At 41.6% G+C, this 13,037-nt stretch overlaps 1 protein-coding gene across 1 annotated transcript; it reads left to right on the top strand.

Moving 5' to 3' along the window:
* Positions 1–1,320: 1,320 nt before the first annotated feature.
* Positions 1,321–2,254, top strand: LOC142864146 (iron-sulfur cluster assembly enzyme ISCU). Its single transcript, XM_075997372.1, has one exon. The coding sequence runs from the start codon at positions 1,359–1,361 to the stop codon at positions 1,860–1,862; it is 504 nt and encodes a 167-aa protein (XP_075853487.1). The 5' UTR covers positions 1,321–1,358; the 3' UTR covers positions 1,863–2,254.
* Positions 2,255–13,037: the final 10,783 nt, after the last annotated feature.

Below are 13,037 nucleotides of genomic sequence, written 5' to 3'. Positions count from 1 at the left end.
CATTTAATTTAACATCATGATTAAATTTATTTTCTGGAAAGTATCTAAAAACAGTGCCTGGTCTTAACACAGAATAATACATTTAGGCTACCACACATTTCCTTTTTGATATTTGGTAAGTTAAAAATTTCCAGGATTTTGTTCTAAAGGCTTTTATCTTCTTTCCTTAAATAGTTTCTAAATGTCAGAAAATCGGTTGGGTTTCCCAAAAAGCACATCATTTGACACAAGAGTATATCTTAAATTGAGTCAAACAAAAAGGTTGCTCATAAATTGGATTAATAGAAAGTCCAAGTCTCATTCTTCTAATGAGGAGTTAAGATTTTTTCTGTTTGGTAGTAGCCTTTGAGAACAAATTGAGGGAATGATCTTGCATAATGACAAAAGGAAAGTAGAAGGATCTAGAACAATTAGACATGTGACACACTCTTTCTCTCTGAAACCAAGTAAATAATAGATTCAGTTTTGTGATGTGAAGAGCTTAATCAATTAGGTCTGAATTTTGATTTAGATGAAATTCAGGATGTCTGCTGACATAAAGTTGTGAACGCCCTTTCTGGAAGTTTTGGAGAAAATTATACATCCTGCCCTCTGAGATCCTGACCTGAAGCAGTATCCTACCTGAGGCCAGAGGAATGCTTTGATGTTACCCATTGTCACTTCCAACTGGCAGGAATTGGAACACTATGAAATAAATTGGCCAAAGATGCTGTAGAACCCATTCCATAATCCATACTTTAAAGCTGATTGAAGCATTTTCTACTCAACGCCAGTCACTCACCTTTTTGACTCATTTATTTTAATGGACTAATCAAACTAGTATTTATTGATTCTGTTATTTCTGCCCAACACTGTTAGAAGTGCTGTTTAAAAATTTATTTTAAAACCAATAACCTAGGCCAGACGAGGTGACTCATGCCTATAATGCCAGCACTTTGGGGAGGCCAAGGCAGGAAGATCACTTGAGGCCAAAAGTTTGAGACTAACCTGGGCAACATAATGAGACCCCTTCTCTATAAAAAATAAGAAAAACTAGCTGAGGTGGGGGCATATGCCTGTAGTCCTAGCTACTCTGGAGGCTGAGGCAAGAGGCTTGCTTGAGCCCAGTAGTTCAAAGCTATGGTGAGCTATGATCGAGCCACTGCACTTCAGCCTGGGTGACAGGTGAGATCTCATCTCTAAAAAAAAATAAATTAGTAAATAAGTAAAAACAATAGCCTAAAGGAAGAAGAATATCTTTCCAAGGACTAAGAGGGCATATTTTATAAGTCTATAATAAACAACTTTCTTTTTAAAAAAAAAAAAAAAAAATCAGCCCACCTCTGCGCTCCGGCACGGCGCAGTTGCAAGCCGGCAAGATGGCTGCGGCTGGGGCAGGCCGTCTGAGGCGGGCGGCTTCGGCCCTATTGCTGCGGAGCCCGCGCCTGCCGGCCCGGGAGCTGTCAGCTCCGGCTCGACTCTACCACAAGAAGGTGGTTGATCATTATGAAAATCCTAGAAATGTGGGATCCCTTGACAAGACATCTAAAAATGTTGGAACTGGACTGGTGGGGGCTCCAGCATGTGGTGATGTAATGAAATTACAGATCCAAGTGGACGAAAAAGGGAAGATTGTGGATGCCAGGTTTAAAACATTCGGCTGCGGCTCCGCAATCGCCTCCAGCTCATTAGCCACTGAGTGGGTGAAAGGGAAAACGGTGGAGGAAGCCCTGACCATCAAAAACACAGACATAGCCAAGGAACTCTGCCTGCCTCCCGTGAAACTGCACTGCTCCATGCTGGCTGAAGATGCAATCAAGGCCGCCCTGGCTGACTACAAGCTGAAACAGGAACCCAAGAAAGGAGAGGCAGAGAAGAAATGAGCCCTCGCAAAGCCTTCACGTCATGTCAGCTGTTTGCCCACCTGCCGCGCAGTCACCTTAGACGTTCAGAAGCCCCTGCCACTACATAAAAGAGCTTTGAGATACGCACAAGGTTTGCTCTTCACATTGTGTCTCTAATGAGAGCAAAATACACAGTTTAATTGTTCTGAATCCTGCGATTTCTTTCAGCCCACATTTATCGCCTTAACCCAGTTTATGGATATTTTGAATTGTGTATGTGGCCGCAGGACTGAAATCAATAACGAAGTCTCAAGTTTTGATAGCCTGTGAAGTGCATAAATATCTTAATTTTACCTGAATTGATTTTGGGGAAATTACCAGTAGAATGCCTTGGTGTGATTCTTTGACAGAACCAGTTATTGTACATAAAACAGATGTGCTTATATATATTATAATAAATAAAAATATAAGACGAAAAAAAAAAAAAAAAAATCAAACACCATTTTTAATAATGCAGACATACTCCAAGTTTGTCATTCGGGAACGCTCGGACCACCAGACAGCGACAGGGTGCTTCCCCACAAAAGAGTACGAACACTGCCATTTTTAGAATTCCTTCTGGTACACGGTCTACTCAGCGCCTCAGGGGAAAAGCATGTGACACTCTCAGTCATTTGAGACTACAGCTGTCTTACTGTCATGGTGCAACTCAGAACTATTTTGGCAGCATCACAGCTGCTAGTGGAGCCCCGATGGGTGTGTCCATGCATAGCCGAGTAGCGACAAGGACGAGACAACTGTCACCAACAAGGTGCCTGCCTGACAGGCAGGCCAGGGCCACAGACCTTGCTAGTGAGTGCTTTTTAAATTTCAAGTAAATGGATATTATAAAAATAAATACATAATCATGGCTGAGCATGTATAAAACATAAAAACATAAAGACTAATTTCAAATGTAATATTTTAATTGCTATATAATCCCACTATGCAGATATACACACCATTAACACTTTTGCTGAACTTCCTTAAGTCACGTTTTTCTATGGAGGGGGGAGAGAAAGATTTTTTTCTTCATTCTCATTATCTCTACCATTTCTTTTGAAATAATTTTAGGCTAACAGAAAAGTTGCAAAAATAGTATAAGGAATTCCAATACATTTTTCACCCAGATTCTGCAAATACTGACATTGCATTACATTTGCTTCATTTTTCTCTCTCTCTCTCTCTCTCACATGTGTTATTTTCTTCCGAACCATCTGATGGTAAATCGCAAACCTGATGCCCCCTTTTCTCTCTGTGCTTCTGTGTGTATTCCCTAAACACAAGACAAGCCTTCTACATATCCAGATTATGTTTATCAAAACCAGAAAATTAACATTGATACTATAGTAGCATTTAATCTATACAATTTGTTTAATTTCACCAGTTTTCTCTCTGTTGCTCTTTTAGCAAAAGAAAAACAAAAATCTGGCCCAGGATCCAATCCAAGATCACTTATGGCATTTATTCCCTTGGGATCTTTGAATCTGGGTGGTTCTTTAGCCTTTCTTGTCTGGCTTTGACATTTTTTTGAAGAGTATAGGACAATTATTTTATGAGTTTTGAGGTTCTTTTAGGTTTCCTCATGACTAGATGCATGTTATGTATCTTGGGCAGGAATATCACAAATGTGACAGTGTGTTTTCTTAGTGCATTCTACCAAGAGGCACATGCTGTGGTTCTGACATGCTACTGATGATATCAAGCTATGATATTTTGATGTGAGGCCTATCAACATGCTCTACCGTAAAAGTTGCCATTTCATCCTCTGAAATTAAAAGCTATCTTGCAGAGAATTATTAGATATTATGCAAGTATCCTGTTAATCTTCAAATTTTTACCTACTATTTTTACCAGCCCTTGGTTCTTGCTAAAGCAGTTATTATGATGGTTACCAAAAGGTGATTTTCCAATTTCATCATTAATTTATTAGTTTGCATTCTGTAAGGAAGCACTTTCCATGCCCTCCATTTATTTATTCATTTAATTATATAAATAATGATACTCATGGATTCTAATTGTATTCCATGAATGATAATCTGTTGCTCTCTTTGTTTATTTTGATGCTCAAATTGTCACAGAGTTGATCAGTGGGAACCACTACAATCTGGCTCCTGTATCTTTTTGACATGTCCTCATCATTCTTCTTCTTTCTTTCTTTTTTAAATAGTAAATTATTTTATTGTGTAAATTTATGGGGTACAAGCATAATTTTGTTACATGCATAGATTGTGCAGTGGTGAATTCAGTGGTTTTAGTGTATCTATCACCCAGATAATGTACATTATGTCCATGACATAATTTCTTATTATCCACACCCCTCCTACCCCCTTACTCTTCTAAGTCTCTATTGTCAATCATTCCACATTCTACATCCATCTGTACACATTATTTAACTTCCACTTATAAATGAGAACATGCAATATTTCTGTGTCTGACTTGTTTCACTTAAGATATTGGCTTCCAGTTCTATCTATGTTGCTGCAAAGACATGATTTCATTCTTTTTCATGGTTGAATAGTATTTCATCGTGTATATATACAACACATTTTCTCTATCCAATCCTCCACCGGTGGACACTTATGTTGATTCCATATCTTTGCTATTGTTAATTGTGCTGCAATAAACATACAAGTGCAGGATTCTTTTTGATATAATGATTTCTTTTCCTGTGGGTAAATACCCAGTAGTGGGATTGCTGGATTGAATGGTAGTGCTAGTTGCAGTTCTTTGGGAAATCTCCACACTGTTTTCCAAAGAGGATGTACTAGTTTACATTCCCACCAACAATGTGTAAGTGCTCTCCTTTCTCTGAATCCTGGTCAACATTTGTTATTTTTTTGTCTTTTGTCTTTTTAGTAATAGCCATTCTGACTGGTATAAGATGATATCTCAGTGTGGTTTTAGTTTGCATTTCTCTGATGATTGGTGATGTTGTGCGATTTTTCATATACCTGTAGGCCATTTGTATGTCCTCATAATCCTTTGAGCAGTTCTTTACTTACTTGCACAGTGCAGAATAGCACAGAATCAGCCAGTTCTCTAAGGAGCTCTAGTTCCTTTTAGTGGAGGGTGGTATTTATAAATCAAATCTGGGGACTAAATGTGCTCATTGCTACTGGGATGGCATTGCTTTTAGACACTGTCAGTGAACAAAGCCAGGAATATGTCTGTGTCTTGAGGTTCATGTTGATTTCTATATCCATATATTTAAAACCATGTGTTTATACTGCTACCTTCAATCCCAATCCAACCCCACAAGGTGTATTGTAGTCTTCTCCCTTTATATATTTATAATTGCATTTTCTGATGCTAAAAAACCTGGATTCCATTATTTTCTCAGTCCTAGAAAATACATAAGGTAGTTTCAGAATTGCTAACATAGACCACTGTGAAAAACAGTCCTACCGACTGCCACAATTGCTTAGTTTTTGTTGTTAGCCTGAGGATATGAAGTCAAATTCCTGTGTTCAAAAATAGTTAGTTCCCCACACTCCCTTTATGATGCTTATTGTTTATTTTAAATAGTATTAGGATTGTTTGTTTCTGTTCATGTTCTTGCAGTTTTTTCTCCACGTGCTCATTGATTCTATTAATTCATTTGTTTATTCTTTGAGTATGTATCCTATAAGGATGGTTCTAAAAGTCACAACTATACAAAAAGCCTACTCATTCCTCTATTTAAGTAAAAAATACAGAATGAGTGTGCCTTTGCAAAGTTATCTACTCTACGGGTCTTTTTAAATGAGTTATTTAAACTCGCCCAGTTGACAAAATACAGTGGTCACAGGTGCAGAAAAAAAGGCTCATGACAGCTCTGTTTGACTTTTTACTTTACTTACAGTTGAACTTCCACTCAGGAAATACTGTAAGCATCTATTTCACCTTCAACGAGAAGGTGTTTTACAAGTGGCCTTACTACTGTAATAATATAGGAACCGTTTATAACATTTTATGATCACACAGACTTGGGGTAAATCATTGGTTACATTATGTACTCAGAGTCACTAAATGGGGTCACTACGTCCACAGCAAAGGCTCTAAATAACACGGTCAACTTTATGAGCATTTTCAGCCTTGTGGCTACTGATCATTTTCTTCTCTCTCAGCCTCATGCACACAAGCATTTGGAAGAGTCTCTGATGGTGCTAATTATGCTAAAGATTACTAGTGAGGGGCTGGGCGTGGTGGCTCACGCCTGTAATCCTAGCACTCTGGGAGGCCGAGGCGGGCGGATTGCTTGAGGTCAGGAGTTCGAAACCAGCCTGAGCAAGAGTGAGACCCCGTCTCTACTATAAATAGAAAGAAATCAATTGGCCAACTGATATATATAGAAAAAATGAGCCAGGCATGGTGGCGCATGCCTGTAGTCCCAGCTACTCCGGAGGCTGAGGCAGCAGGATTGCTTAAGCCCAGGAGTTGGAGGTTGCTGTGAGCTAGGCTGATGCCATGGCACTCACTCTAGCCTGGGCAACAAAGTGAGACTCTGTCTCAAAAAAAAAAAAAAAAAAAAAAAAGATTACTAGTGAGGTCTCCTTCTTGAAGGGGCTATAGTTTGATGATCTGTGTCTCAGTAGTGGTGAGGTCATGTTCCCTGTGTGCCTTAATGACATTAGTACTGTTTTAATGCTTTGGGAACTGCCTTATTTTGAAGCCAATTTTTAGCCACCTACAGCGTGGGACGTATCCTTTTCAGAGGGTCTAGAACTCCTGATTTCTTCAGAGCCTGGAGAGAGTCTTGAGGGAGGAGGCAGGAGAAAAATGGAATTGGAATTCTGTCCCAGAGAGCAGCAGGCCAAGAGGTAACGGGTGTTGCCTAGTCCCGAAAGAGGACAGCTGCCCAGTCACTACAGCTCCAAGGATTCTAATGGGCCCATTGCAAATTCTGCCTTGTGCGCACATCTTGCTTTCTCCTCTCTCCAGTTCATGGCTTTCAACAATCATACGCCATCTGAGGCAAATACACAACTCGGCACTCTCATTGCACCCCATATACCTCTCTCTGAAGCACTTAAAATGTCGCAGTTCTCCAAGTGTGAGCTCCAGGCCGGCAGCACCAACCTGTATAGGGCATTTCCCACGAATGGAGCTTGCAGGACTGGAAGTTGCTCTGGGTGAGCCAGCGAGTGAGTGATGAGTGGATGTGAAGGACCAGTAGACTTTATAAACACTGTACACTTAGGGTACACTAAATTTATTTTTTAAAAAGTAATTGTACTGACTGGGCGCGCAATGGCTCGTGCCTGTAATCCTAGCACCTTGGGGGAGGCCAAGGCAGGAGGATCGCTCAAGGTCAGGAGTTTGAAACCAGCCTGAGCAAGAGCGAGAGCCCCTCTACTAAAAATAGAAAGAAATGAATTGGCCAACTAAAAATGTATAGAAAAAATTAGCCGGGCATGGTGGCCCACACCTGTAGTGTCCCAGCTACTCGGGAAGCTGAGGCAGAAGGATCGCTTGAGCCCAGGAGTTTGAGGTTGCTGTGAGCCAGGCTGGCGCCACGGCACTCTAGCCCAGGCAACAGAGTAAGACTCTGTTTTGGGGGGGGGGGGAAGTAATTGTACTGTGACAGCTAGGAATCACTAGGCAACGGGAACCTTTCAGCTCCTGTTACAGTCTTATGAGACCTCGTATTATATGCAGTCCTTGTTCACTGACATTATTTGGTGACTGCCTGTATTTTTAAAAGACCTTTATATGATCTATAACCTCCTAATCTGCGATTATAGCCCCCAGCACAGCCATTCCATATGTGATTTCTTCTCGTGTTGTATAACTTATAAAGCACACCAAGTGCTACCCCACGAGAGAAACTTCCAGTAAAAGCTTATATGCTGGACATGGCCCAAAGGTCCAAGGCTTGAAGTCTGCTCTCTGATTTTTCTTGGCACTACCTTGACTTCTTTAGGATGGGTTAAGTTAGGGGAGAAACGCTGGAACCTTCCTAGAATTTGCTGCTTTCACGGGAAAGCCTGTTCCAAGAAAAAGTATGAAATCATCCTGGCTTCCCCTAGGATAGAGCTGTGCCGGCATCTGTCTGCTCTCTCTAGCTCTTGACGTTGCTCAGGGTTTCAGAGCCAAAGAGCCATCCATGAGTGTCCCTCTTGCTGTATTTCTTTCTGTTATCGTCACAATAATCATTGGAAAATAAATAGGCTATGGTCCCCACCCACGCTGTCTTGGGATTGTCTGTTAAACCTGTGTATTGGGGCTGCGGCATTTGTAATTGTCACCAGAAGTGATTTCTGTGGCTTTAATGGGGTGATGAGCCAGGAGACAAGGCAATCTCAAATAAGGGACAAGTGATTATCTAGGGCAGTGGTCCCCCGCAAACCTTTTGGCACCAGGGACCAACTTCAGGGAAGAAAATCCTTCCATGGTTGGTGGTGGGGAGTGGTGATGGTCCAAGGATGACCCAAGAGCACCACATTCATGTGCAGTCAAACCTCTCTGCCAATGACAAGCTACACTTGCAGCCGCTCCCCTGCGCCAGCGCCAGCACCCCAACTCCACCTCAGATCATCAGGCATCAGATTCCCACAAGGAGCCACATGGCCTAGATCCCTCCTATGTGCAGCTTACAGCAGGGTTCCGTGCTCCTATGAGGATCTAAAGCTGCCCGTGCTCTGACAGGAGGCGGAGCTTACGCGGTGATGCGAGCCATGGGGAGCAGATGTAAATACAGACGAAGCTTCGCTGGCTCATCTCCTGCTGTGCACCCTGGCTCCTAACAGGCCATCAACCAGTAGCAATCCGCAGCCTGGGCTTGGGGACCGCAGATCTAGGGGGACACGCGTTGGTTGTTCTTTTTTAAATGATTTTTATAATTTTAAGGTAAAGCTTATTGTGGATAATTTGTGAAACAGGATAAAGTGTAAAGGAAGAGGGGAAATCGTCCATCCTCTTAAATCAATCCTCTTAAAGAGGATCGTCCATCCTCTTAAAGCAATCTGTTAGCATTGCATCTTTTTTTTTTTTTTTTGAGACAGAGTCTCACTTGGTTGCCCAGGATAGAGTGAGTGCCATGGCGTCAGCCTGGCTCACAGCAACCTCAAACTCCTGGGCTCGAGCAATCCTCCTGCCTCAGCCTCCCGAGTAGCTGAGACTACAGGCATGCACGACTATTGCCTGGCTAATTTTTTCTATATATATTAGTTGGCCAATTAATTTCTTTCTATTTATAGTAGAGATGGGTTCTCGCTCTTGCTCAGGCTGGTTTCGAACTCCTGACCTCGAGCGATCCGCCCGCCTCGGCCTCCCAGAGTGCTAGGATTACAGGCGTGAGCCACCGCGCCTGGCCTCTCTTGCATCTTTTTAACTGTGCACTTGTCTTCACATGTTGAAAAATTGTATAGATAACTTGCAACTTCTTTTTTTTTACTTAAAATTACATAAAAAATGTATATTATTACAAAACATTCTTTAGAAGCATCATTTTAGTGACATTTTCCATCATATAGTTTATTGAATCATTTTCCCATTGCTGCTTTAAATTTTTGTGGCAACGTCTTTATACATACATCTTTGTCCATCTATTTATGATGTTGGCATAGATTTCTGAGGGAAAGTTACTTGATGGAAGGATTTGGACACACTGATAACTTCTGATAGATTTTCCTAATTGCTTTCCAGAGTGGTCCAACTTCTACCACTGTGACTTGAGCATAAGAGAACAAAAGAGGCAAGCTTTTTTTTTTTTTTTTTATTTGAGACAGAGTCTCAACTCTGTTGCCTGGGCTAGAGAGCCGTGGCATCAGCCTAGGTCACAGCAACCTCAAAACTCCTGGGCTCAAGCGATCCTCCTGCCTCAGCCTCCCGAGTAGCTGGGACTACAGGCATGTGCCACCATGCCTGGCTAATTTTTTCTATATATTTTTCGTTATCCAATTAATTTATTTCTATTTTTTTTTTTTAGTTGAGATAGGGTCTCATTCTTGCTCAGGCTGGTTTTGAACTCCTGACTTTGAGTGATCCACCCGCCCCAGCCTCCCAGAGTGCTAGGATTACAGGCGTGAGCCACTGCCCCTGACCAAAAGAGGCAAACTTTAAAAGGACAGTGTTTGAAAATGTCCATAGTGCTAGATGGCACAAGATGTCAAAAATAAAGTGGGTTTTATTGACATGGTCCCTGTTAGCATTTGAATTTTACAGTTTCTTTCTTTCTTTCTTTCTTTTCTTTCTTTCTAGAAGACAGGGTCTCACTATGTTGTCCAGACTAGTGTCAAATTCCTGGGCTCTAGTGGTCCTCCCACCTCAGCCTCCCAAGCAGCTGGGGCGACAAGTGAGCACCACAGATCCTAATAATGCAAGGCAAGTCAGTTTTGGATTCTATCTGGGGAGTTTGGCCTCAGAAATGCCTCATGTTTTAGTTTTGTCAGTCTGTGTTTCAAAAACATGGGTTCCAAGAACAGCATTATAGAGATGCCCTGGCGGGTGAACATCTCTGGTGAGGGCAGATTTGCTGTTTTCCTTTAGCTGTGTTGAAAGTCCTCGGTTTTACAAGAGATCACTCCCACACAGACTGTGCATCACTCATCCAACCTCTCAACTTACAGACTTGAACATTTCGTTCTTTTCACTTGAGTTTAAAAGTAATACTGTGATAAAACGCTCGAAGGTCAGTGATCGCATGAATTAGTTTATTAACTACTTATTAGAGCACACTGATGCGGAGATAGCAATCTTAAAAGCCTAATGCCATCTCAGGGTAAGAGAAAACAATGTCACATCCTCAGCCAAATTGCCTTCCCCTGGGCCACTGTGGAAGATGCAAGGTTAGTCACAAGGAGAACCAGGTCAGAACATGTGTATGAATCAGTGCAATTAGATGAATGACCCTAATATAGATGGGTCAGCGCTAGTAATTTTCTAGAAGTGCGACAACAGTCTAATGAACTGGCATATTCAACTCACATTGTAGAAGGGATCTTAAGCAATCATTGAGTACACAGATAAGCTAAGGCCTAAAGGTGTCCAGTGACAGGCCCAACTTCCCATGGCTACTTATTGGCTATCTGGGTCTTCTACCAGGTCTTCTCATCTCAAGTTCAGTGTCCTCTTTAGCATGTAGCAGGCACACCTCAAGCCTATGTCCGTGGGGTCTTGGCAAAGTCCATGGGGCCTGGCAGAAAGAACTGGTTGAAAGAGAAACCTGGACACACGAGAAGACAGTACTATTCTTTATGTTGCTGCCACCTGTGCATAGTTAGTGGAATTTTCTGGTGCATCCCAGACACTGAAATCACTTCTCTTTCATATTCATCTCTCAGGAAGAAAAAAAAAAAATTCACTTATGAATTCCCTTCCCTAGGCCCTTAATAATAGCAAGCCCCCATGCATGATGGGATAACTCCAAAAGCAAGATTCTTTTCTAATGAGATGCAAACCAGTCTGCAGTGAAACGTGTAACCAGGGAATTTTAATTTCCTGACCCAACATCATTAAACATCAGCAATGTCATCACGGTAGCTTGTTTCCATGTAATTGTGTAAACACAGTTGTGCCAGTTCAAAGCACATTAGAAGTATTTTACTATGCTTTCTTCCTAGTTGTGCAATCCTGACCACACGCCAAGGCTGAAAAATAACTGGCATGTCCACGAGCTACTGATAATTTGGATTTGTAGGAAGGTGGCTACACTAAAGCTTTAATTGTGTCACCATTTTATTTTACTTTGGGAGACAGGGTGATAAAGAAGGACTCATGATCATATTCTTGGACGTGGGAGCTGGGAATGAGGAATGAAGGTCAATGTCCTCTGCATTTTCTTCCTCCTTGGCTCCTCATGGGTTAAATTTAATTTTAACCAATATGCATTGAATGAATCTTATGTGGGAGCTTCCATGATAGGAAGAGGAGAAATCGGGCCCATTTTGGGTTCTCTAGGAGTTTATGTTCCTGAAGATGAGCAAGGCATATTAACAACTTTAACTCTGGGGCAGGAGGGACCTAGTGTACCATCAGGACCACAGAAGCGCTGGGTGGTACAGGAAAGACAGGAATTAATTTTGTCTGAGAGTTTCTAGAAAGCTACAAGAAGGAGGCAGCCTTTGGGCTGGGCCTGAAAATGGGAGGTAGTATTTTAGCTGGCGAAAGGAATTCCATGAAGAGGAAATACCGTGAACAGTGTGAATCAAAATCATGTGGCCAGGCACAGATAGGGGGGGTAAATAATTCAATGTGAAGATCAAATGTCACAATCTCTGACTACAAGGAAATCAACTCTATGCAGAGTTCTTAGCTAGCGCTGAACCTTCATTGCCCCAAGCAGCACTCTGCATACAATGAGTGCCTGTCTTAGTCTGTTCAGGCTGCAATAACAAAATACTTCAGACTTGGTAATTTATAAACAATAGAAATATATTTCTTACAGTTCTAGATCTTGGGGAAGTCTAGGATCAAGGTACCAGCAGATCTCAGTGTCTAATGAGGGCTCACTCTCTGCTTCATACGTGGTGGTCTCTTGCTGTATTCTCACATGGTGGAAGGGGGGCACACAGGTTCCCACGGGCTCCTTTTATAAGGGCACTAATCTGTCTCATGAGGGCTCCACCCTTATGACCTAATCACCTCCTAAAGTCCTCCCTCTTAATACTATTGCATTGAAGATTAGGTTTCAGCACATGAATTTGCCTCTGCGCACTGCTTTAGCTACACCCCATAAGTTGTGGTATGTTGTTTTCCTTTGTATTTATCTTAAAAGTATTTTTGAATTCCCCTTGCAGTTTCTTCTTTGACTCCGGAGTGTGTGGTTTAATCTTTACCATCTTGTATATTTCCTGACTCCAATAGAACTTTGTTCTACTGGGCTCTCTTGTGTTCTTGCTGTCAAATATATTGCATTTCTATATGTTATAAGATCAAGGATACAGTGAGATACATATTGTTTTGTGCAACTGTTTTTTAAAAAGTCAGTCATGAGAAGAAAAATGATGCAGTTTCTATCATTAGCGACATAATTTCCTTTATTGGGACTCTTTGTCCCTGCTCAGATTTTTTCCCCCTTAACTCTTGGCCCAGCTACCTACAGGTTGCCCCTGGTTCTGTATAAGTCACTTATTAGTCACAGGTTGTGCTTAAGCTCCTTAGTCAGATAAATTTTTACGCTTTACTGTTGGATGTGTGTGTAGCTCAGAAGCTGCTATTACATTTTGAGGAATTTACTTTTTTTTTTTTTTT

This window comes from Microcebus murinus, chromosome 24, assembly GCF_040939455.1.
Source record: "Microcebus murinus isolate Inina chromosome 24, M.murinus_Inina_mat1.0, whole genome shotgun sequence".
Taxonomy (NCBI): Eukaryota; Metazoa; Chordata; class Mammalia; order Primates; family Cheirogaleidae; genus Microcebus; species Microcebus murinus.
Note: the sequence above shows the minus strand (reverse complement) of the source record. Positions and strands in the feature narration are given on the sequence as shown.